Raw genomic sequence first — 27,700 nt, forward strand, 5'->3', positions numbered from 1 at the left:
GGTATGGGAGGCGTTGAAGGCGGTGATCAGGGGAGAGCTAATTTCCATTAGGGCTCATAGGGAGAAGACAGAGGGTATGGAAAGGGAGAGGTTAGTGGGGGAGATTTTGAGAGTGGACAGGAGATACGCAGAGGCCCCGGAGGAAAGATTACTTGGGGAAAAACGACGGCTCCAGACGGAGTTTGACCTGTTGACCACAGGGAAGGCGGAGGCACAGTGGAGGAAAGCGCAGGGGGCGACCTACGAGTATGGGGAAAAGGCGAGTCGGATGCTGGCACACCAGCTTCGTAAGAGGATGGCAGCGAGGGAAATAGGGGGAGTCAAAGATGGAAGGGGAACCACGGTTCGGAGTGCAACGAAAATAAACAAGGTATTCAAGGCCTTTTATGAAGAGCTGACAGATCCCAGCCCCCAGCGGGGGAAGAGGTGATGAGACGATTCCTAGATCAGCTGAGATTCCCGAGGGTGGAGGAGCAAGAGGTGGCTGGTTTGGGGGCACCAATTGGGTTGGAGGAGCTGAGCAAGGGTTTGGGGAGCATGCAGGCGGGGAAGGCCCCGGGACCGGACGGATTCCCGGTGGAGTTCTACAGGAAGTACGCAGACCTGTTGGCCCCGCTACTGGTGAGGACCTTTAATGAGGCAAGAGAGGAGGGGACCCTGCCCCCGACAATGTCGAAAGCGACAATTTCTTTGATCCTAAAGCGGGACAAGGACCCACTGCAATGTGGATCGTACAGGCCGATCTCACTCCTCAATGTGGATGCAAAGTTGCTGGCAAAAGTGCTGGCCACGAGGATCGAGGACTGTGTCCCGGGGGTAATCCACGAGGACCAGACGGGATTTGTAAAGGGCAGGCAACTAAACACCAATGTGCTGCGGCTCTTAAACGTGAGAATGATGCCATCGGAGGAGGGAGAGGCGGAGATAGTGGCAGCTATGGACGCGGAGAAGGCCTTTGACCGAGTAGAGTGGGAGTACCTCTGGGAGGTGCTGCGTAGGTTTGGGTTCGGGGTAGGGTTTATCAATTCGGTTAAGCTCCTTTACAGAGCCCCGATGACGAGTGTAGTGACGAACCGGCGGAGCTCGGAGTACTTTCGACTGTACCGAGGGACGAGGCAGGGGTGCCCCGTCCCCCCTGTTGTTCGCATTGGCGATCGAACCATTGGCCATGTCATTGAGGGAGTCTAATAAATGGAGGGGGGTGTTCCGAGGGGGAGAAGAGCATCGGGTGTCGCTATATGTGGATGACCTGTTGCTGTACGTGGCGGATCCAATGGAGGGGATGGTGGAGGTCATGCAGACTCTAAGGGAGTTTGGGGAGTTTTCGGGCTATAAGCTCAATGTAGGGAAGAGTGAGCTCTTTGTATTACAGGCGGCGGACCAAGAAAGAGGGATAGGGGACCTACCGCTGAGGAGGGCGGAGGGGAGCTTTCGGTATCTGGGGATCCAGATAGCCAGGAGTTGGGGGACCCTACATAAACTGAATCTGACAAGGTTGGTGGAGCAAATGGAGGAGGATTTCAAAAGATGGGACATGTTACCGCTCTCGCTGGCGGGTAGAGTGCAGTCGGTCAAAATGGTGGTCCTTCCGAGGTTTCTGTTTATGTTTCAGTGCCTTCCCATCGTGATCACTAAGGCTTTTTTTAAGAGAGTAGGCAGGAGTATTATGGGGTTTGTGTGGGCGAATAAGACCCCGAGAGTAAGGAGAGGGTTCCTGGAACGCAGTAGGGACCGAGGCGCTGCCAAACCTGGGGAGCTACTACTGGGCAGCAAATGTGGCGATGATCCGCAAGTGGGTTATGGAGGGAGAGGGGGCGGCATGGAAGAGGATGGAGATGGCGTCCTGTAAAGGAACGAGCCTGGGGGTGTTGGTGACGGCACCGCTGCCGCTCTCACCGACAAAGTATACCACGAGCCCGGTGGTGGCGGCAACGCTAAGGATCTGGGGCGAGTGGAGACGGCACCGGGGTGTAATGGGAGCATCAGTGTGGTCCCCGATCAGGGGTAACCACCGGTTTGTCCCGGGGAAGATGGACGGGGGTTCCAGAGCTGGCATCGGGCGGGGATTGAAAGAATGGGGGACCTGTTCATCGACGGGACGTTTGCGAGCCTAGGGCCACTGGAGGAGAAGTTCGAGTTACCCCCGGGAACTGCCTTTAGATATATGCAGGTGAGGGCTTTTGTGAGGCGACAAGTGAGGGAATTCCCGTTGCTCCCGGCACAAGAAGTTCAAGATAGGGTGATCTCGGGTGTATGGGTCGGGGAGGGCAAGGTGTCGGAAATACACCAGGAGTTGAAAGAAGAGGGGGAAGTGCTGGTAGAAGAGTTGAAAGGTAAATGGGAGGAGGAGCTGGGGGAGGAGATCGCAGAAGGTCTGTGGGCTGATGCCCTAGGTAGGGTTAATTCCTCCTCCTCGTGTGCCAGGCTCAGCCTGATACAATTTAAGGTGGTCCACAGAGCGCACTTGACGGGGGCGAGGTTGAGTAGGTACTTTGGGGTAGAGGACAGATGTGGAAGGTGCTCAGGGAGCCCGGCGAACCATGTCCATATGTTTTGGTCATGCCCGGCACTGGAGGGGTTCTGGAGAGGAGTGGCGGGAGCAATATCTCAGGTGGTGAAAGTCCGGGTCAAGCCAAGCTGGGGGCTAGCAATATTTGGAGTAGTGGACGAACCGGGAGTGCAGGAGGCGAAAGAGGCCGGCATTCTGGCCTTTGCGTCCCTAGTAGCCCGGCGAAGGATCTTGCTAATGTGGAAGGAGGCGATGCCCCCCAGCCTGGAGGCCTGGATAAATGATATGGCTGGGTTCATAAAGTTGGAGAGGATTAAGTTCGCCTTGAGATGGTCTGCGCAGGGGTTCTACAGGCGGTGGCAACCGTTCCTAGACTACCTCGCGGAGCGTTAGAGGAAGGTCGGTCAGCAGCAGCAGCAACCTTGGGGGGGGGGGGGAATGTCCTGGGAGGGGGGGTGGGGGGAAAGGGGGGACTGCCTGGGAGGGTGGATGCGCAAGAGATAACATGAAGGGTTGGGGAAACTGGCACGTATGGGTGAGGGCCAGTGTACATAGCTGTGTAAATATATCATTTTGCCATGTATATATCTTGCTCTGCGCGATTTCTCGTTTGTTTTTTTTGTTACGACGGGGGGGTGGAGGGGGGTTATTGTTTGTAAGGGAGAAAAATTGTGTTAAAAAACTTTAATAAATATATTTTTTTAAAAAAAGAAATGAAAAAAAAAAAGAATCGTGGTGGGCTGCCTCTCGTGATTACCTTTGAATCAGGAGAGTAGTTATGATTGTTGTCTGCCGACAGACTAGTTCCTCTGAACTATTGTCTGGGACAAACTTGTACCTTTAACAGCTGGGGGGAGTTAAAGGAGTGGTGACGTGGGGTTGTGAAAACTTTCGAGTTTACACACAACACTTAACGATAACATTAACGAACAAACATTGAACAACATGCTGCAGGTTTCATCAGAAAGGACATCGTAAATCACATTTGGACTGGGGTGTAACGAGCATATGGAGGCAGAGTAGTGTGGCCGAAGAGAGGAAGGATGAGTGAAACAAAAATGAAGTGGCCTTGCTGAGGTGTCCCTGCCAGGAGAAGTGGTGAGTAAGCGCTCACAGTTTGCATGGGGCAGTTGGGTCCTTGTAGCTGCTGTGGGTGGTGTTCTCTTTCATATCTGGGGGCTAGTCTAGCTGGTGGGGGTCTCCTGCAATCTCGGGCGAAGTGTCCTGGCTGCCCACAGTTGTAACATGACCCCTGGGGCACATAAGGTGGAGCAAGCTCTCTGGTGCATTGTTCCCTTGGGTATGGTTCCCTGGGTGGGGGGTCGGGGCTGTTGGTGTCTTTGCTGGTTCGGAGGGCATTTGTGGGCTGATTCGGTTGCTGTTTCAGGGGGGCTTGACATTCTCGTGCGTAATGTCCTAATTGTCCGCAATTGTAACATTCTTGAGCTTTGGGCTGGGGTTGGCTGTTCCTGCCCTCATTTACCCATGCGGTGTTCTGGTGTGCTTTAACTGGGTTCATTTCTACCTGCTCTTCATCGGGTGCTATAAATGCGGTTTTGCCTGCAATTGATTGCTCACAAGCGCAGGACAATCTTTTTAAAACCCACTTTTTGTTGTGCGCTTCTTCCGAGGGGTCATAATTGGTACAGGCTTTTTGTCCTGCCTCTGTGGCATGCGAGATAAGGGTGCGGGTCCATTTGGCCATACCTTCTTGGGACAAATGGGCGTGGTCTAGATTACCGAAAACGGCTGTGCAATGGATCCACAGGCGTCCAGCAAACGCTATGGGGTGTTCTGTCTTTTTCTGCCTGCACTTATTCAGGCCTTCTACTGGGTCACCTCTGTTGTAGCCGATCGCATCTAGGATCGCAGCGTGCATCTCTGCAAGGGTGCCTCCTCCTACATTCTGTGGGTCGGGAAGGGCTGCTACGACTGAAGGGTCGACACTCAAAACTGTGAGCTTCACGTGCTCACGCTCATCCAGGCCGTACATGGTCGCCTGCTGCTTCACTCTAGCAAAGAAGTGGTGGGGGTCTGAGGTGGGGAGGGACGGTGTGATCTTTGCGCACGCGTCCCGTAATTGTTTCACGGTTAAGGGGGTGGTGTAAAGGAATTCTGCGTCTCCTTCCGATGTGACTGTGCGATGGGTAGTGACTGGATTCATGGGAACCTGATCTATCTGCTCTGTGGGGGGTTGGGGTGCTTTTCTCCTTTGGGGCTTTCCTTGCGCACATGTTCCCTGAACATACCTATGCGCGGTTTCATTTAATTCTTGCCAATCAGGGCCGTCTTCCTCATCTAATTGGGATCCAAAGGTGCTCTGAAACCCATTTTGTACTGAAAGCAAAGACTGCAGTTCCGCAATCTGCTTCCTGCATTTCGCATGATCTAATGAACTTTGTCTGTGCCCCGTGGTGGCAGCATGGAGTGCTCTTAACGCTGCGTTTAAATCGCTGCACTGCCTTTGCAATGCCTCTACCTGTTTCTCTGTCTCTTCTCTTACCAGGACTGCACGTTGAGTGTCCTGATAGACCTTTTCATATTGGGTTTGGAAGCTGCTCAGATGCGCTAGACAAGACTGGTGTGCCAACTTGGCATCATCCACCTCTCCGTCCTTTGCTGCCAACTTCCTTCTCAACTCTATATTCTCTTTCTCGATCTCGCTAACATCGACCTTGCTCATTCGATGTGTCTCCTCTATCTCTTTGCGGAGCGTCCGAACGACCTCCTCTGTGCCTCGCAATTGTGCAAAACAGGACATGATTGCCATCGGCTTGCAAGCTTTTCCCAAGCTTTTCTTATGGATCTCTGACAGGTTCTCCCACCAAGCATGTCCTATACTCCCGGGTCCTGTTTCCTTATTCTCACAGAACTCACTCCAAAGGGGCCATCCTTTCCCTTTGAGGTACTTCCTGATTTCTTCTTCCCAAACGGGACACTGTCCTTCTCTGCTGCTGGTCGCTGCGACCACAAATTCTTCAGGGTTCATGAGGCATTGCATTGCCTGCATTGCCATCTTTCCTCTCTAAATACTCTCTTAAAATATGGAACGAGGGGTACTAAGGCGGTTCTGTAATTATGGGTACGGCTTTCACTATTTCCCGGAATACAAACTCCCGACAGTTTTTTCGCAACAAAAATCTATCAGTTTTACCTTATAGCCCTGTTAGTTATGCATGCATTAACACACTTCCGAATTACGAGGATTGATCAGAACTGCTTGAACACTTGTGGTTTTTCTGTTCCCAATTGGATTCTAATTCAAATTTTTGGGTTCTCCCGGAGTGGTTCAGCCACTTCTAAGTCGGGTCCCGTCAGGAAGTCACCAGTAAATGTTCTTACTTTTGGTTGGCTCTTAATTCGTAATTTGCTCTGTTTCTATAACCTTTGCTCTAGAGTCGCCAGGTATCTTTATGATACTGCACGAGGTTCAAGTTCAAGTACTGATCAATAACTCAACACACCAATTAGTAAGATTCAAATCAAAATACATTTATTATATACAGTAAGTCACTACTTATGCATATAACTCTACTTTCTAGACTATTTCTATCACTAAAAGGCCTATACTTAGCTTCAGAATTGGCCCACCAGGTCAGGGGAACCAATGGCCTTTTGTTCAGGTCCTGAGTCTGCAGGATTCAAAAGCTGGTATGGACTTGTAGCTAGAAGCGCCTAATCTCGTAGCGAGCGTTGACTGGAGACTTACTTGGTTGGTGCGGCAGCTGGGCAGTTCACTCTTGGGTTGATTCGCGTTGTTGAATGACCCTGCCAAGAAGACCAATTTGAACTTGGGGGCTTTACTTTATAGTCCCCAGGGGCTTCCCACCCTTCAGGGCAGACCCTGTACCTGGTTCCAAATGATTGGACTGCGTTCCGATCACTTGGATCGATTTCTCCAATACTCGAGTTGTTCCCTAATCGCTGGGCGGTCCGTAAATGTCCGTTGGCCTCCCTTTGTCTTGGCTCCTGCTGGCGCCGAGGAGTCTGGCGTGGTCTTATTCACATGAAGTGTATCAATTGTGCCTGGGATTCGCTCATTACTATGCAGATGGCTGCTGGTTTCAGTGCTGTCTGGTTTTTGCAAGTTCCAATACACAGGATTTCTGCACTTGCTCGTTTTGCCTGTGTTGGCTGAATTTCCCTTTAATCTTTGCGGTTCTCCATTTTAAGCCGGGAAGTGGTCAACCCAGGTGGCTACATAACGCAGAAATGAATTAGGCTCTGCTAGAAAAAGAGGCTTTGAGCATCATTTTCTGTGCAAGAAGGGTCCACCATTACCATTATGGGCGTCATTTCACACTTTTAACGGATCATCAACCCTTGACCACAATCCTTGGGTTCTATACTGGTACACCTTCTTTGGCGGCTAGCAGATTACAAAGATGGTCATTGATGTTGTTGGCACATACTTACAATATCCAATATCGCAAGTCAGAGCAGCATGCAAATACTGCTGCTTTGTCACAATTGCAGTTACAAGTCAAGCAAGAACCTGAAGAACATTTTGTCAATATCCTGTATTTTTCTCTCGTGGATAGTGTACCGGTGACTTCTCCTCAAGTTCAGATATACAAGAACCAATCCAGTAATGAGGAAGGTGATGGACAAGGTCCAAAAAGGAATGCTGTCAAACATTCATAGGAAAAATCCAGACCTCAAGCCCTACATCACCCTAAGACAGAAGTTGACATTGCATGAGGGGCATCCTGGTATGGTAAGAATGGAAGAACTGGCACGCAGTTATTTTTGTTGGCCAGGATTAGATGCTCAAATTGGAGAGAAAGTTTGGAAATGTCAATCCTGTGCAAAACTAAGGAACACTCCACCCTTGCATCTGTGGGAATGGCTGACACAGCCATGGCAGAGAATACACATTGATTATACTAGTCCACTGCAGGGACGCATGTTCTTAGTGATTGTGGATGTAATCTAAATGGCCAGAAGTCACGATAATGAAGTCAACAAAGACTGAGCAGACCATTGAGAAACTGGATGAAATATGTGCAAGATTTGGAACACTGGAGCAGATTGTTAGTGATAATGGTACTCAGTTTACTTTGAAGGAGTTTGAGGACTGCTTGGAGGGAAACGTTTACACCATTTGAAGTCAACTCCGTATCATCCTGTAATGAATGGATTGACCGAGCATTTTGTGCAATTATGAAAGCATTCCATCAAAGTATCGAAAGAACAAGGGACATTGGCTTGAAGAGTGAACAAATTTTTAATATCTTGCAGGAACACTGTACATGCTACACTCAGAGTTCACCTGAAATTATGTTGTTCAAAAGGAAACTATAGACAGTTTGATTTGTTAGCTCAACCTGATACTTCAGAGATTGTCAAACAACAATGACAAACACAAATTGCTAAGAGGGAGCAAAACTCTAAAAAGCAAGTATTCAATCAGGGAGAGAGAGTGTTAGCTAGGGGCTGCACCACCAACAATAGACAGGTTCAATATCATATACCGCACAAGCGGACGATGAAAGAGTTTGGCGACATCATGCTGATCAGCCACTGGCTTCATCAACTGACTTCACTGAAACTTCTCAAAGAGGTTCTTCCCTTGGAATATCGAGAGAGCGATACTTCGGAACAGAGACCAGACACAGTGACATGTTCAGATTCAGTTTCTGAGGTCTTTCCAATACCTATAGTGACAGATACTGGAATAAATACCCAGGAAATACCATCTATTGAAGGGATTGAGGACACTTCCAACGTCTCGAGTAGCCAAGTTCCAAAATGCCGAATTCTACCAAAAAGGAATAGACAACCACCACAGTTTAACTTTTCAAACTGGAAACAGGACAGCACAGTGGTTTCCCAAATTTAAACTGTACGACCCGTTTGGACAGCCTCTTTGCGCCTGATTCGGGACAGTGGTGGTGATGGGGGGCATTTAAACATTGCTTTGCATTTATTTCTCCCAGTAGCAGTAGATTATAGATTCCTGAGAGAAAGACGTTTTATCGATAAGATAAGGGGTTCAAACTCAGTCTCTTTGTCTACATATTTATTTCATTCATTTGGAATGCTGTCTACTGCAGTCCTTCCAAATGTCACACTGCTGTTGCCACCACCACCCCCTCTCCCCTTTCTTTCTTTCTACCAGCCCAACCATCTCCTTAATAGGTAGTGCATTTCGCGAGGGAATAGAACAGGAGTGTACTGTCCAGCAAATGTTAACATTAAAAATCCTATGTCATGGTTGGTTAAGTTCTCCTCAATTTTTCCTGCTGCAACCGCTGCTTCTTTAGTGTGCAGCAGCTTTCAATGACATATCGGCAACAGCATGAGGAAGAAGAGACCCGGAGGAGGGCTGAAGGTGAAAGAACTTGCTCTGCCTTAATCCCTATCTGTGATTGTGGCTAATGCTAATTCAAACATTGATATGTATGACGATTATAGAAAGAGTAATATGATAAAGTCATGAAAACAGTGGCAAAAGAGAAAGTTTAGAGTCTGGGCGAGATTCTCTTGCCTCCCTGTGGTGTGTTTCTTTGCGGTGAGAGGCGGTGGGATCTTCTTCCTCGCCGCTGTCAATGGGATTTCCCATTGAATCCACTCTAGGCCACCAGGAAACCCACGGGAGGGGTACATTGTTGGTGGGACCGGGAAGATCCTGCCTGCAGCGAGATCTTTTGGTTGTTCACACCAGCAGGATCTTCCACTCCACCTGACGGCTGTGGGTTTCCTGGCAACGCGGGATAGATTCAATGGGAAATCCTGCTGACAGCCGTGAGAACAGAAGATCCCACTGCCAGCTAATGGTGGGCCATCTCCCTGTTGCGGGGAGGCCAGAGAATCTCACCTTTTAGGTGTGAGAAGAAATCTTCAATAATACAGGTTGCTGACTGTGTTATTTCATAGTAATCAAATATTAAGTATCAATTGGTAAACATATGGTACTAAAAAACTCAATGATGCTGGTAAAATGTGTGTATCATCGCACATCGACCGCACATATGGCATTTACATGGCGGAATGGGATTAAAATGGAATAAGCCAACCCATGGAGCTTCATATCTTCAATATTGTTATAATGGATTTATGTACTTGAGTTTTTTCAGGTGATTTTCTCTCCTTCAGATGAATTATTGGCCACTTGTTGTGGTCTCACGATATATAACTCACTGCTTTAAAATCATTCCTCTGAAAGCTACTGGAAAAATATTTCAATTAATCCCATTATGGTAAATTACCATTAATCCAACATAGGCTAATAGCGCAGATATATTTGGTTGAATAATATGAAGATTTTGGTTTATGCAGAAAAATAATGTGGTTAGACGGTGACTAACTCGGTACCTCGGTACACGTGACAATAAACAAATCCAATCCAATCCAATCCAATATAAAGAATAATTGAATGAATATTTGACTGGACAATTTTTCAGTGCTATGATTTCAAATCAAATTAATTTATATCTTTCTCATATGTCTATGATTTCCATTCCATATCATAGTGGTATTCAGCAGGTTAGTCAGGACCTGTGACAAAAAGGACAAGTTAACATTTCAAATGTAGACCATTTGTCGGTTATGTCATTTTAACTGCCTATGGCTGGTTGCCCACTTCCGGAAAATCTCAGTCAACCTCCTTTAATTACACTTAACAATGCCCTTAGAGCTTGATTGGCTGCCTGCCTTTTGGGGACAGACAACACTGCCAACCCCAAACCTGCCTCTGTAAAAATGGCTGATGCTGGGAATGGGGTGTGTAATGACTTAGACCAGACCTTTGAGATTGGCCAATTGGAATATGAGTTCCCTGATTAGTGGCCCAATCGGGGAACCTCTTCTTTGTATATAACACGGAGTGCCAGAACCTCTGCACTCCCAATGTAGATAGCAAACTAAATTCATATGGTTGTACTGCTGTTGGTTTTGTTAATAAAAGGAATTCTGGTGAAGGGACTTATTACAAGGTATCAGGAAAACCAATGTTGAAGCTGATATTTTTGGGCCCAATCTGCCTCAGTTCCTGTGGGGCCTGAAAATTCAGCCCCACATTGTAAAACATAATCATGGCACAGGCATTCCAATGAAAATGAGGCACTTTTTGATCCCTTCTACCTTCAAAAACAATAAAAGTTGTATTTTTTTTGTAGACTATTTTGAAAAAGGTATTGCAGTCAATATTGTACCCCAAGATATGCTGTGTTATGATTTTGATTATCCCTGGCCTCATGTCTCACTGCTGACTGCTTGTTTTATATACACCATACGTGATATTTGTCTGTGGTCCATCTCACTCAATCACACGATAAAACTATCTTACATGTCCACCATTCATTATATCCTCATAATTAATCTCCACAGCTACCATCCTATTATGGCATCATAATGATCCACCTTTCAGGCAAAACTATGATGCAATGAATACAGTAAAATGCAGTATGCAGCAATAACTTCAATTTGTTAGAGTGGACTAGACATTGAACCTGGAGTTTTTCTTCATCATGGTTCAGCAAAGGCGATGCTTTTATAGACGGCCACTGTGAGCTAACTTACAGGGTCTTATTAGAGTTAATACAAAACCAAACTGTAAATTAATGCATTATGGAAGGTATTAATTTAACCACAAAACAGCATAGAAAACATTAGTTAATAGGTTGAAAATATAAAATGATATTCATAACAGATCAGATCCTAATTAAAATAATCTAAGTAAATGCTTTCTAAAGTGCAAAATCACAATTGTATTTAGCTTTGCAACACTCCTTATAAACAGTTGTTATATATTAAATACCCATTGTACAGATGTAGAACATAAATCGCTATCAGGAAATAAATTACAAAATACAGTACTTAAGTAGTACGTAAAACCTATTAAATAGCAGGTGATAAATCTTCTTACCCTCGATATTGAGCACAAATAAATATAGATGTAGACAGCACCACATCCTAAAGCAAAAAGAAAACTTGTCCTGGTATCAAACAGATTGATATCTAAATATACTGATAGTTCCCTGATCAATTCATTCATGTTACATATGACATTAGTGATTATTGTAAGGGTGTTCTCATTTTTTTTAAAAGGAAAGGCTGGCTGCTAGCACCTTGTAGCAGAGGCTCAGGAGGCTGTAACATGTGCAGCCAACATTCAGTTCAACTCAGGTTCTGGCATGACATCATTACAGAAAGGTGGGATAGTCACTGGGGTTGGAGGTCAAGGATTGTTGTGTAATGAAGAGTCACTTGATATGCCTATGTAATCTGGAGAGTGACTGATTGGATGTGAGTTTTAAAGTTCATTCAGGGTTGAATAAATGCAGAGGTTAGACATCACCGAAGCTCAGCCAGAGGTGTTGACAGAGTCAGAGGCAGAAGCGTGTGGGTGCTAGCTAGAGCGTAATTAGACTCTTTGTGGAGCTGCAGAAAACTTCAGCTCATCCAGGACTTGATGTTGGACGGGTGGCCAGATCACTGGATCATTTTGCTGGGAGGGAAGGAGATTGCAGTGAGACTGAGGAAGCATGGATAGTTCTAGCAATGAGCTGATACTAAACAACGCGAGAGACTTGTGACTAGAAATTTATATGTCCTGATATTTCGGGACAATGGCTACAATTTGCAGTATGCCCATGCACATTTAGATCAATACTGGTAAGACACAAACAAAATTGGCCCATTATTCCAGCACCATTTGAGAGAAAGATTGGAGAGAATAATTTAAAATTATAGATCATAGAACATAGAATATACAGTGCAGAAGGAGGCCATTCGGCCCATCGAGTCTGCACCGACCAACGTAAGCCCTCACTTCCACCCTATCCCCCAACCCAATAACCCCTCCTGAACTTTTTGGACACTAAGGGCAATTTAGCATGGCCAATCCACCTAACCTGCATGTCTTTGGACTGTGGGAGGAAACCGGAGAACCCAGAGGAAACCCACGCAGACACGGGGAGAACGTGCAGACTCCGCACAGACATTGACCCAGCAAGGAATCGAACCTGGGAAATCGAATCAGAGAAATACACTTTGAGCAAAATGTTTCAACAACACAGGGGCAACTGCTCCTGAGTGAGAATGCTGACGGTGTAATTCCCAGCCTGATGTGTCATCAAATTGCTGATGTTCACTCCCTGATGGTACATCTCTGATCTATTCTGACTACCTGGCATGATGTGTATTCTGGGCCTCACGCTTTGTGAAGACGAACTTTAGGAGGGCGTGCTGATGAGCTTCTTGCTCTAGACTGTTGATGTGTACAGTCACTAGGGGAAGGACTGCAAAGTAAATTTAGTTGGAATGTGACAGCTGCACCAGCTCATGCCACATTGAACTGGTTGATGGGTTGGTCACATGGTCAAAATAGGCTGCTCACCCTTTTTGTGCAGGTTAGCTTCCTTCACTGAGGGTGAGGGGCAAAGATTAAAAACAGCTTTTCCTCATAAGAATGAGAATATCTGCTAATGGATGAATATTGTTAGTTTAGAAATAACTGTGCAATATTAATGTTCAAATGTTTAATTTTGTGTGTGCTTCCATCATGACACAGCACAGGATCATGATGCAAGTACACCGGTGCATGGAACTAACTCTGCTCATTTAGCGGGTAAGTGGATTAGGACTTTAATATGACCCGTAGCTCATGTAATCCAGCAGTGGAGAGCTTGGCATTTTATATCAGAGTACCGTTGATAATGGGTGTACTTTACATCTGTGATTAATAGCATTCTCTCAGTATAACGTTACCTATAGTTAGGAGTCATTTTTCTGATGGCTCTACATATGAAAGCACAGCGTTTTTAGCTGTGAGTCAGCTTAACCTTGATACAAAGTCCTCCAAACATGCAAAAAAACAAGTTAGCTGAATAAAGGATTTGGATAGTGGGAAGAGCAGTGTCCCAGGAAACTGCCTTACATTGGAAGTAGAGTGCTGCCTAAATGCTTTTCTATTCGTACAATTATCTTCTTTGTAAACTGACAGATTTATGCCATTTTCCTTTTTGATTACTAATGTCCCACTACAAAAGTGTTGTTGAATTATTTACTGCCGCAAATTGAACATAATACAATAGAATACATAATAATAGAACATAATTTCAAAAGAGATTTGCTTAGAGCTGCATATAAAGTACTAAAAGAAAGATAATGGTATTCAGCTCTTAGACTATTATGACCAGCATATACTTTAGCAAAAGTAAAATACTGCAGATGTTGGGAATCTGAAATAAGCAGGAAAATGCTGCAAACACTCAGCGGGTCTGTCAGCATCTGTGAGGAGAGAAATCGAGTTAACAGGGTGAATTTCACTGCACCCGGCAGGTGCGTTTTTGGCGGGGAGTAGGTAAAATACGACTGGTGGATGGCTCATCATCTTCCCCCCACCTCGACGCTTTCCCCATATTATGGTGAGTGGGTAAAGCACCCGTGAACCCGTCTGCCCTTATTGCCTATTGAGGCCCTTAATATCCTCTCGCAGTGATTGTCGTAGTGGTTGCGGATAGGTCCTTGTTTCCCTTCGTAGGAAATCTTTGATTTATAAATACCTGAGTTTGTTGTCCCCCATCAGTTGGAATCTTCCTGTCAGTTCTTCAAGCGTTTTTGCCTGTTGGTGTAAAAATCCCTAACTGTCAGCGTCGCCCCCCCGCCCCCCCCCCCCCCCCCCCATCCTGTATCCACCTTTTTAAAGGTGGCGTCCACAGTCGCCGGCGTGAACCTGTAGTTATTGCAGATGGGGGCTTTGTCGGACATTTTGGTTAGTCAGAAATGCCATCGCTGTTGACTCCATGACCGGTGTGTTGCTACCAGCACAGGGCTTGTTGAATTTTTATTGGGCGGGGATGGGAGAGCCACCGTGGCTAGGGCCTGGAGGGAGGTCCCTCTGCAGGAGCCCTCTTCCATAAGCAGCACTCAGCTTCTGGCTCCTTTATCCACCCCTTTATTCTCTCCGCAGTCGCTGCCCAGTGGTAATATTGCAGGTTTGGGAGGGCTAGGCCCCCCATGGATCTCGTTCTCTGCAGTATTCTCTTTGGGATTCTTGCATTCTTCCCGCCCCACACAAACTCCATAATCAGTGAGTTAAACGCCTTCGGGATATAGATCGGAATGGATCGAAACAGGAAGAGGAACCTGGGCAGTCCATTCATTTTGATCGTTCGCACCCTCCCCGCCAGGGAGAGTGGGAGTATGTTCCATCTCTGCAGGTCCTTTTCTATTTCCTCTCAGACTGGTCAGGTTCCACTTGTGGATTTCTGTCCAGTCGTGGGTGATTTGGATCCACAGGTAGCGGAATTGGTGTTGGGCCTGTTTAAATGGCAGCCCCTCCAGCTCTGCCCCTCCACCTTGCGGATTCACCGGGAACATCTCGCTTTTGCTCAGGTTAAGTTTGTAGCCTGAGTCTGTACCCATTCCCCAAAACAGCCCCCATTTTGGCCTGTCTGAACCTGCTGGTTGTTCCAACGTATGGGCTGCTGACGCAGTGAACTCACAGCACTTGGAAAAGAAGACCGGCAACTAATATCACATTGATTCCTTCCATGCTGCTTCGCGGGTCCGAGAAGAGCAGCTCATGTGCATAAAGCGAGACTCTCTGTCTCCTCTTCGGATACCTTTCCAATTCTTCATCGCCCTAAGCGCGATCGCAAATGGTTTGATCGCTAGGGCGAAGAGTAGCGAGGATAACAGGCGTCCCTGCCTTGTGCCTCTGTGCAGCTGGAAGTGGTATTGGTCTGTACGCTCACGTGGGAGCGTTGTACAGGGATTTCACCCAGGCGATGAACCCTGTTCCAATCCCGAACCACTCCAGTATCTCTATGTGGTACTTCCATTCATATGATATTTCTCGTCCAATATTTTTAAAGATGTTAACCCACGTAAACTCAACTGTTAAAGGAAAATCATGCAAGCAGATAAATGCTTGTCGTAATTATGATGTTTGATGTTCTTTATTGGTGACATCTAGACTAATTGGGGGCAATTCTCCCATATGGAGACCAAGTGCCCGCGCCGTCGTGAATGCCGTCGGGTTCCACGACGGCGCGAACGGGCCTACGCCGCTGCCAATTCACTGCCTGAGAGGGGGCCAGCAGCGGCGTCGTGAGGAACACGGTGTGCAGAGCGCTGGAGCGGCACCGTCATCGCGCGACGCCACGATGACGCTGCGCCACGTATAAGGAAGTGCGCAGGGCGCACAGAAACACTGGGGGACGACATGGAGAAGCCCCGTCACACCGCACCCAGCTTCAGGGACAGTGACCTGGAGTCACTGTTGGATGCAGTGGAGGAGCGCAGGGCCATCCTCTGCCCCCAACGAGGACAACGGCAGTCAAGCAGCACCGTGAGGCGTGGACGGCGAGAGGTGGAGGCCGCAGTCAGCACTGTGGGGCACATCCCCAGCACGGGGGAACAGTGCAGGAAGAAGCTGCATGACCTCAAGAGAGCAGCGAGGGTAAGTTCCCTGAGCCGCGCCCCGGGCAATGCCCCCCCCCATTGCCCACGCTGGGTGGGGGGGGGTGTGCCGGTGGCTGGAGGGCCAGGGTGCCGGGGGGGGCGGCAGGGGGCCGGGGGGGGCAGAGTGCCGGGGGGGCAGGGGGTGGGGGGGGGGGGCAGGGGGCCTGGGGGGGGGGCAGGGGGTGCTGATTGCACCTGGGACACATGTGGATCCCCCCTCCGTGGGCAGGTGCCATGGCGTGGGTCGGAGTGTCCCCTGCGTGTGATAAAGTTGCGTTCATACGTGCGTCCTGCAAATGTGCGTCTAACCATGTGCAACACCCCCCACCCCCCAAGGGCAAGACAGCGCACAATTTCCAGGAGCGTGCAAGAACCGGAGGTGGGTCGCCCCAGCTGCACACCCTGACCCCATACGAGCAGAGGGCACTGGACCTTGCCGGGGGAGGCGCCAGCCAGGAGGGAGCGCCGTGCCAGGTTGGAGGCGAAGCTCCAAGTGAGAATCCACTGTATGCATGCAGTCCCTCATCCCATCTCTGTCCCCATCCCCCCTTACACCCCACCGCCTGACACTGCACCACCCCACAGTCCACACCCTCACCACCCCACCGCCTAACACTGCACCACCCCACAGTCCACACCCTCACCACCCCACCGCCTAACACTGCACCACACCCACAGTCCACACCCTCACACCCCACTGCCTACTCTGCACCACCCCACAGTCCACACCCTCACCACCCCACCGCCTAACACTGCACCACCCCACAGTCCACACCCTCACACCCCACTGCCTGACACTGCACCACCCCACAGTCCACACCCTCACACCCCACTGCCTACTCTGCACCACCCCACAGTCCACACCCTCACACCCCACCGCCTAACACTGCACCACCCCACAGTCCACACCCTCACACCCCACCGCCTAACACTGCACCACCCCACAGTCCACACCCTCACACCCCACTGCCTACTCTGCACCACCCCACAGTCCACACCCTCACACCCCACCGCCTAACACTGCACCACCTCACAGTCCACACCCTCACACCCCACTGCCTACTCTGCACCACCCCACAGTCCACACCCTCACACCCCACTGCCTACTCTGCACCACCCCACAGTCCACACCCTCACACCCCACTGCCTACTCTGCACCACCCCACAGTCCACACCCTCACACCCCACTGCCTGACACTGCACCACCCCACAGTCCACACCCTCACCACTCCACCGCCTGACACTGCACCACCCCACAGTCCACACCCTCACACCCCACCGCCTAACACTGCACCACCCCACAGTCCACACCCTCACACCCCACCGCCTAACACTGCACCACCGCACAGTCCACACCCTCACACCCCACTGCCTACTCTGCACCACCCCACAGTCCACACCCTCACACCCCACTGCCTACTCTGCACCACCCCACAGTCCACACCCTCACACCCCACTGCCTACTCTGCACCACCCCACAGTCCACACCCTCACACCCCACTGCCTAACACTGCACCACCCCACAGTCCACACCCTCACCACCCCACCGCCTGACACTGCACCACCCCACAGTCCACACCCTCACACCCCACTGCCTGACACTGCACCACCCCACAGTCCACACCCTCACACCCCACCGCCTGACACTGCACCACCCCACAGACCACACCCTCACCACCCCACTGCCTGACACTGCACCACCCCACAGTCCACACCCTCACCACCCCACCACCTAACTCTGCACCACCCCACAGTCCACTCCCTCACCACCCCACCGCCTAACTCTGCACCACCCCACAGTCCACACCCTCACACCCCACCGCCTAACACTGCACCACCCCACAGTCCACACCCTCACACCCCACCGCCTGACACTGCACCACCCCACAGTCCACACCCTCACCACCCCACCGCCTGACACTGCACCACCCCACAGTCCACACCCTCACACCCCACTGCCTGACACTGCACCACCCCACATTCCACACCCTCACCACCCCACCGCCTAACACTGCACCACCCCACAGTCCACACCCTCACCACCCCACCGCCTGACACTGCACCACCCCACAGTCCACACCCTCACCACCCCACCGCCTAACACTGCACCACCCCACAGTCCACACCCTCACCACCCCACCGCCTAACACTGCACCACACCCACAGTCCACACCCTCACACCCCACTGCCTACTCTGCACCACCCCACAGTCCACACCCTCACCACCCCACCGCCTAACACTGCACCACCCCACAGTCCACACCCTCACACCCCACTGCCTGACACTGCACCACCCCACAGTCCACACCCTCACACCCCACTGCCTACTCTGCACCACCCCACAGTCCACACCCTCACACCCCACCGCCTAACACTGCACCACCCCACAGTCCACACCCTCACACCCCACCGCCTAACACTGCACCACCCCACAGTCCACACCCTCACACCCCACTGCCTACTCTGCACCACCCCACAGCCCACACCCTCACACCCCACCGCCTAACACTGCACCACCTCACAGTCCACACCCTCACACCCCACTGCCTACTCTGCACCACCCCACAGTCCACACCCTCACACCCCACTGCCTACTCTGCACCACCCCACAGTCCACACCCTCACACCCCACTGCCTACTCTGCACCACCCCACAGTCCACACCCTCACACCCCACTGCCTGACACTGCACCACCCCACAGTCCACACCCTCACCACTCCACCGCCTGACACTGCACCACCCCACAGTCCACACCCTCACACCCCACCGCCTAACACTGCACCACCCCACAGTCCACACCCTCACACCCCACCGCCTAACACTGCACCACCGCACAGTCCACACCCTCACACCCCACTGCCTACTCTGCACCACCCCACAGTCCACACCCTCACACCCCACTGCCTACTCTGCACCACCCCACAGTCCACACCCTCACACCCCACTGCCTACTCTGCACCACCCCACAGTCCACACCCTCACACCCCACTGCCTAACACTGCACCACCCCACAGTCCACACCCTCACCACCCCACCGCCTGACACTGCACCACCCCACAGTCCACACCCTCACACCCCACTGCCTGACACTGCACCACCCCACAGTCCACACCCTCACACCCCACCGCCTGACACTGCACCACCCCACAGTCCACACCCTCACCACCCCACTGCCTGACACTGCACCACCCCACAGTCCACACCCTCACCACCCCACCACCTAACTCTGCACCACCCCACAGTCCACTCCCTCACCACCCCACCGCCTAACTCTGCACCACCCCACAGTCCACACCCTCACACCCCACCGCCTAACACTGCACCACCCCACAGTCCACACCCTCACACCCCACCGCCTGACACTGCACCACCCCACAGTCCACACCCTCACCACCCCACCGCCTGACACTGCACCACCCCACAGTCCACACCCTCACACCCCACTGCCTGACACTGCACCACCCCACATTCCACACCCTCACCACCCCACCGCCTAACACTGCACCACCCCACAGTCCACACCCTCACCACCCCACCGCCTGACACTGCACCACCCCACAGTCCACACCCTCACCACCCCACCGCCTAACTCTGCACCACCCCACAGTCCACACCCTCACACCCCACCGCCTGACACTGCACCACCCCACAGTCCACACCCTCACCACCCCACCGACTGACACTGCACCACCCCACAGTCCACACCCTCACCACCCCACCGCCTAACTCTGCACCACCCCACAGTCCACACCCTCACCACCCCACCGCCTAACACTGCACCACCCCACAGTCCACACCCTCACCACCCCACCGCCTAACACTGCACCACCCCACAGTCCACACCCTCACCACCCCACCGCCTGACACTGCACCACCCCACAGTCCACACCCTCACCACCCCACCACCTAACACTGCACCACCCCACAGTCCACACCCTCACCACCCCACCGCCTAACTCTGCACCACCCCACAGTCCACACCCTCACCACCCCACCGCCTAACACTGCACCACCCCACAGTCCACACCCTCACCACCCCACCCCCTGACACTGCACCACCCCACAGTCCACACCCTCACCACCCCACCGCCTGACACTGCACCACCCCACAGTCCACACCCTCACCACCCCACCGCCTAACACTGCACCACCGCACAGTCCACACCCTCACCACCCCACCACCTAACACTGCACCACCCCACAGTCCACACCCTCACCACCCCACCGCCTAACTCTGCACCACCCCACAGTCCACACCCTCACACCCCACCGCCTAACACTGCACCACCCCACAGTCCACACCCTCACACCCCACCGCCTAACACTGCACCACCGCACAGTCCACACCCTCACCACCCCACCGCCTAACACTGCACCACCCCACAGTCCACACCCTCACACCCCACCGCCTAACACTGCACCACCCCACAGTCCACACCCTCACCACCCCACCACCTAACACTGCACCACACCCACAGTCCACACCCTCACCACCCCACTGCCTGACACTGCACCACCCCACAGTCCACACCCTCACACCCCACCGCCTGACACTGCACCACCCCACAGTCCACACCCTCACACCCCACCGCCTGACACTGCACCACCCCACAGTCCACACCCTCACCACCCCACTGCCTGACACTGCACCACCCCACAGTCCACACCCTCACCACCCCACCACCTAACTCTGCACCACCCCACAGTCCACTCCCTCATCACCCCACCGCCTGACACTGCACCACCCCACAGTCCACTCCCTCACCACCCCACTGCCTGACACTGCACCACCCCACAGTCCACACCCTCACCACCCCACCGCCTGACACTGCACCACCCCACAGTCCACACCCTCACACCCCACCGCCTAACTCTGCACCACCCCACAGTCCACACCCTCACCACCCCACCGCCTAACACTGCACCACTCCACAGTCCACACCCTCACACCCCACCGCCTAACACTGCACCACTCCACAGTCCACACCCTCACCACCCCACCGCCTAACACTGCACCACCCCACAGTCCACACCCTCACCACCCCACCACCTAACACTGCACCACCCCACAGTCCACACCCTCACACCCCACTGCCTGACACTGCACCACCCCACAGTCCACACCCTCACACCCCACTGCCTGACACTGCACCACCCCACAGTCCACACCCTCACACCCCACTGCCTATTCTGCACCACCCCACAGTCCACACCCTCACACCCCACCGCCTAACACTGCACCACCCCACAGTCCACACCCTCACACCCCACCGCCTAACACTGCACCACCCCACAGTCCACACCCTCACACCCCACTGCCTACTCTGCACCACCCCACAGTCCACACCCTCACACCCCACCGCCTAACACTGCACCACCTCACAGTCCACACCCTCACACCCCACTGCCTACTCTGCACCACCCCACAGTCCACACCCTCACACCCCACTGCCTACTCTGCACCACCCCACAGTCCACACCCTCACACCCCACTGCCTGACACTGCACCACCCCACAGTCCACACCCTCACACCCCACTGCCTACTCTGCAGCACCCCACAGTCCACACCCTCACACCCCACTGCCTGACACTGCACCACCCCACAGTCCACACCCTCACCACTCCACCGCCTGACACTGCACCACCCCACAGTCCACACCCTCACACCCCACCGCCTAACACTGCACCACCCCACAGTCCACACCCTCACACCCCACCGCCTAACACTGCACCACCGCACAGTCCACACCCTCACACCCCACTGCCTACTCTGCACCACCCCACAGTCCACACCCTCACACCCCACTGCCTACTCTGCACCACCCCACAGTCCACACCCTCACACCCCACTGCCTACTCTGCACCACCCCACAGTCCACACCCTCACACCCCACTGCCTAACACTGCACCACCCCACAGTCCACACCCTCACCACCCCACCGCCTGACACTGCACCACCCCACAGTCCACACCCTCACACCCCACTGCCTGACACTGCACCACCCCACAGTCCACACCCTCACACCCCACCGCCTGACACTGCACCACCCCACAGTCCACACCCTCACCACCCCACTGCCTGACACTGCACCACCCCACAGTCCACACCCTCACCACCCCACCACCTAACTCTGCACCACCCCACAGTCCACTCCCTCACCACCCCACCGCCTAACTCTGCACCACCCCACAGTCCACACCCTCACACCCCACCGCCTAACACTGCACCACCCCACAGTCCACACCCTCACACCCCACCGCCTGACACTGCACCACCCCACAGTCCACACCCTCACCACCCCACCGCCTGACACTGCACCACCCCACAGTCCACACCCTCACACCCCACTGCCTGACACTGCACCACCCCACATTCCACACCCTCACCACCCCACCGTCTAACACTGCACCACCCCACAGTCCACACCCTCACCACCCCACCGCCTGACACTGCACCACCCCACAGTCCACACCCTCACCACCCCACCGCCTAACTCTGCACCACCCCACAGTCCACACCCTCACACCCCACCGCCTGACACTGCACCACCCCACAGTCCACACCCTCACCACCCCACCGCCTGACACTGCACCACCCCACAGTCCACACCCTCACCACCCCACCGCCTAACTCTGCACCACCCCACAGTCCACACCCTCACCACCCCACCGCCTAACACTGCACCACCCCACAGTCCACACCCTCACCACCCCACCGCCTAACACTGCACCACCCCACAGTCCACACCCTCACCACCCCACCGCCTGACACTGCACCACCCTACAGTCCACACCCTCACCACCCCACCACCTAACACTGCACCACCCCACAGTCCACACCTCACCACCCCACCGCCTAACTCTGCACCACCCCACAGTCCACACCCTCACCACCCCACCGCCTAACACTGCACCACCCCACAGTCCACACCCTCACCACCCCACCGCCTGACACTGCAGCACCCCACAGTCCACACCCTCACCACCCCACCGCCTAACACTGCACCACCGCACAGTCCACACCCTCACCACCCCACCGCCTAACACTGCACCACCCCACAGTCCACACCCTCACCACCCCACCGCCTAACTCTGCACCACCCCACAGTCCACACCCTCACACCCCACCGCCTGACACTGCACCACCCCACAGTCCACACCCTCACCACCCCACCGCCTAACACTGCACCACCCCACAGTCCACACCCTCACCACCCCACCGCCTAACACTGCACCACCCCACAGTCCACACCCTCACCACCCCACCGCCTAACACTGCACCACTCCACAGTCCACACCCTCACACCCCACCGCCTAACACTGCACCACTCCACAGTTCACACCCTCACCACCCCACCGCCTAACACTGCACCACCCCACAGTCCACACCCTCACCACCCCACCACCTAACACTGCACCACCCCACAGTCCACACCCTCACACCCCACTGCCTGACACTGCACCACCCCACAGTCCACACCCTCACACCCCACTGCCTGACACTGCACCACCCCACAGTCCACACCCTCACACCCCACTGCCTGACACTGCACCACCCCACAGTCCACACCCTCACACCCCACCGTCTAACACTGCACCACCCCACAGTCCACACCCTCACCACCCCACCGCCTAACACTGCACCACCCCACAGTCCACACCCTCACCACCCCACCGTCTAACACTGCACCACCCCACAGTCCACACCCTCACACCCCACTGCCTGACACTGCACCACCCCACAGTCCACACCCTCACACCCCACTGCCTACTCTGCACCACCCCACAGTCCACACCCTCACACCCCACTGCCTACTCTGCACCACCCCACAGTCCACACCCTCACACCCCACTGCCTACTCTGCACCACCCCACAGTCCACACCCTCACACCCCACTGCCTAACACTGCACCACCCCACAGTCCACACCCTCACCACCCCACCGCCTGACACTGCACCACCCCACAGTCCACACCCTCACACCCCACTGCCTGACACTGCACCACCCCACAGTCCACACCCTCACACCCCACCGCCTGACACTGCACCACCCCACAGTCCACACCCTCACCACCCCACTGCCTGACACTGCACCACCCCACAGTCCACACCCTCACCACCCCACCACCTAACTCTGCACCACCCCACAGTCCACTCCCTCACCACCCCACCGCCTAACTCTGCACCACCCCACAGTCCACACCCTCACACCCCACCGCCTAACACTGCACCACCCCACAGTCCACACCCTCAAACCCCACCGCCTGACACTGCACCACCCCACAGTCCACACCCTCACCACCCCACCGCCTGACACTGCACCACCCCACAGTCCACACCCTCACACCCCACTGCCTGACACTGCACCACCCCACATTCCACACCCTCACCACCCCACCGCCTAACACTGCACCACCCCACAGTCCACACCCTCACCACCCCACCGCCTGACACTGCACCACCCCACAGTCCACACCCTCACCACCCCACCGCCTAACTCTGCACCACCCCACAGTCCACACCCTCACACCCCACCGCCTGACACTGCACCACCCCACAGTCCACACCCTCACCACCCCACCGCCTGACACTGCACCACCCCACAGTCCACACCCTCACCACCCCACCGCCTAACTCTGCACCACCCCACAGTCCACACCCTCACCACCCCACCGCCTAACACTGCACCACCCCACAGTCCACACCCTCACCACCCCACCGCCTAACACTGCACCACCCCACAGTCCACACCCTCACCACCCCACCGCCTGACACTGCACCACCCCACAGTCCACACCCTCACCACCCCACCACCTAACACTGCACCACCCCACAGTCCACACCCTCACCACCCCACCGCCTAACTCTGCACCACCCCACAGTCCACACCCTCACCACCCCACCGCCTAACACTGCACCACCCCACAGTCCACACCCTCACCACCCCACCCCCTGACACTGCACCACCCCACAGTCCACACCCTCACCACCCCACCGCCTGACACTGCACCACCCCACAGTCCACACCCTCACCACCCCACCGCCTAACACTGCACCACCGCACAGTCCACACCCTCACCACCCCACCACCTAACACTGCACCACCCCACAGTCCACACCCTCACCACCCCACCGCCTAACTCTGCACCACCCCACAGTCCACACCCTCACACCCCACCGCCTAACACTGCACCACCCCACAGTCCACACCCTCACACCCCACCGCCTAACACTGCACCACCGCACAGTCCACACCCTCACCACCCCACCGCCTAACACTGCACCACCCCACAGTCCACACCCTCACACCCCACCGCCTAACACTGCACCACCCCACAGTCCACACCCTCACCACCCCACCACCTAACACTGCACCACACCCACAGTCCACACCCTCACCACCCCACTGCCTGACACTGCACCACCCCACAGTCCACACCCTCACACCCCACCGCCTGACACTGCACCACCCCACAGTCCACACCCTCACACCCCACCGCCTGACACTGCACCACCCCACAGTCCACACCCTCACCACCCCACTGCCTGACACTGCACCACCCCACAGTCCACACCCTCACCACCCCACCACCTAACTCTGCACCACCCCACAGTCCACTCCCTCATCACCCCACCGCCTGACACTGCACCACCCCACAGTCCACTCCCTCACCACCCCACTGCCTGACACTGCACCACCCCACAGTCCACACCCTCACCACCCCACCGCCTGACACTGCACCACCCCACAGTCCACACCCTCACACCCCACCGCCTAACTCTGCACCACCCCACAGTCCACACCCTCACCACCCCACCGCCTAACACTGCACCACTCCACAGTCCACACCCTCACACCCCACCGCCTAACACTGCACCACTCCACAGTCCACACCCTCACCACCCCACCGCCTAACACTGCACCACCCCACAGTCCACACCCTCACCACCCCACCACCTAACACTGCACCACCCCACAGTCCACACCCTCACACCCCACTGCCTGACACTGCACCACCCCACAGTCCACACCCTCACACCCCACTGCCTGACACTGCACCACCCCACAGTCCACACCCTCACACCCCACTGCCTATTCTGCACCACCCCAAAGTCCACACCCTCACACCCCACTGCCTGACACTGCACCACCCCACAGTCCACACCCTCACACCCCACTGCCTGACACTGCACCACCCCACAGTCCACACCCTCACACCCCACTGCCTGACACTGCACCACCCCACAGTCCACACCCTCACACCCCACCGCCTAACACTGCACCACCCCACAGTCCACACCCTCACACCCCACTGCCTACTCTGCACCACCCCACAGTCCACACCCTCACACCCCACCGCCTAACACTGCACCACCTCACAGTCCACACCCTCACACCCCACTGCCTACTCTGCACCACCCCACAGTCCACACCCTCACACCCCACTGCCTACTCTGCACCACCCCACAGTCCACACCCTCACACCCCACTGCCTGACACTGCACCACCCCACAGTCCACACCCTCACACCCCACTGCCTACTCTGCACCACCCCACAGTCCACACCCTCACACCCCACTGCCTGACACTGCACCACCCCACAGTCCACACCCTCACCACTCCACCGCCTGACACTGCACCACCCCACAGTCCACACCCTCACACCCCACCGCCTAACACTGCACCACCCCACAGTCCACACCCTCACACCCCACCGCCTAACACTGCACCACCGCACAGTCCACACCCTCACACCCCACTGCCTACTCTGCACCACCCCACAGTCCACACCCTCACACCCCACTGCCTACTCTGCACCACCCCACAGTCCACACCCTCACACCCCACTGCCTACTCTGCACCACCCCACAGTCCACACCCTCACACCCCACTGCCTAACACTGCACCACCCCACAGTCCACACCCTCACCACCCCACCGCCTGACACTGCACCACCCCACAGTCCACACCCTCACACCCCACTGCCTGACACTGCACCACCCCACAGTCCACACCCTCACACCCCACCGCCTGACACTGCACCACCCCACAGTCCACACCCTCACCACCCCACTGCCTGACACTGCACCACCCCACAGTCCACACCCTCACCACCCCACCACCTAACTCTGCACCACCCCACAGTCCACTCCCTCACCACCCCACCGCCTAACTCTGCACCACCCCACAGTCCACACCCTCACACCCCACCGCCTAACACTGCACCACCCCACAGTCCACACCCTCACACCCCACCGCCTGACACTGCACCACCCCACAGTCCACACCCTCACCACCCCACCGCCTGACACTGCACCACCCCACAGTCCACACCCTCACACCCCACTGCCTGACACTGCACCACCCCACATTCCACACCCTCACCACCCCACCGTCTAACACTGCACCACCCCACAGTCCACACCCTCACCACCCCACCGCCTGACACTGCACCACCCCACAGTCCACACCCTCACCACCCCACCGCCTAACTCTGCACCACCCCACAGTCCACACCCTCACACCCCACCGCCTGACACTGCACCACCCCACAGTCCACACCCTCACCACCCCACCGCCTGACACTGCACCACCCCACAGTCCACACCCTCACCACCCCACCGCCTAACTCTGCACCACCCCACAGTCCACACCCTCACCACCCCACCGCCTAACACTGCACCACCCCACAGTCCACACCCTCACCACCCCACCGCCTAACACTGCACCACCCCACAGTCCACACCCTCACCACCCCACCGCCTGACACTGCACC

The 27,700-nt window shown here is 54.7% G+C and overlaps 1 protein-coding gene across 3 annotated transcripts in view; it reads right to left on the bottom strand.

The window, feature by feature from the left end:
- Positions 1-27,700, bottom strand: part of abhd3 (abhydrolase domain containing 3, phospholipase) — a 154,615-nt gene that overhangs the window by 69,772 nt on the left and 57,143 nt on the right. Inside the window, exon 1 of one of the 3 annotated variants that reach the window (XM_072467890.1) lies at positions 11,379-11,595. The exons of the other annotated variants lie outside the window; for them this stretch is intronic. Coding sequence (XP_072323991.1) covers positions 11,379-11,507 — 129 coding nt within the window. The 5' untranslated portion in view covers positions 11,508-11,595. Of the gene's footprint in view, positions 1-11,378; positions 11,596-27,700 lie in introns of those variants that run through there. 3 annotated transcript variants of the gene reach the window in all.

This window comes from Scyliorhinus torazame, chromosome 11 (assembly GCF_047496885.1).
Source record: "Scyliorhinus torazame isolate Kashiwa2021f chromosome 11, sScyTor2.1, whole genome shotgun sequence".
In the NCBI taxonomy this organism is placed as follows: Eukaryota; Metazoa; Chordata; class Chondrichthyes; order Carcharhiniformes; family Scyliorhinidae; genus Scyliorhinus; species Scyliorhinus torazame.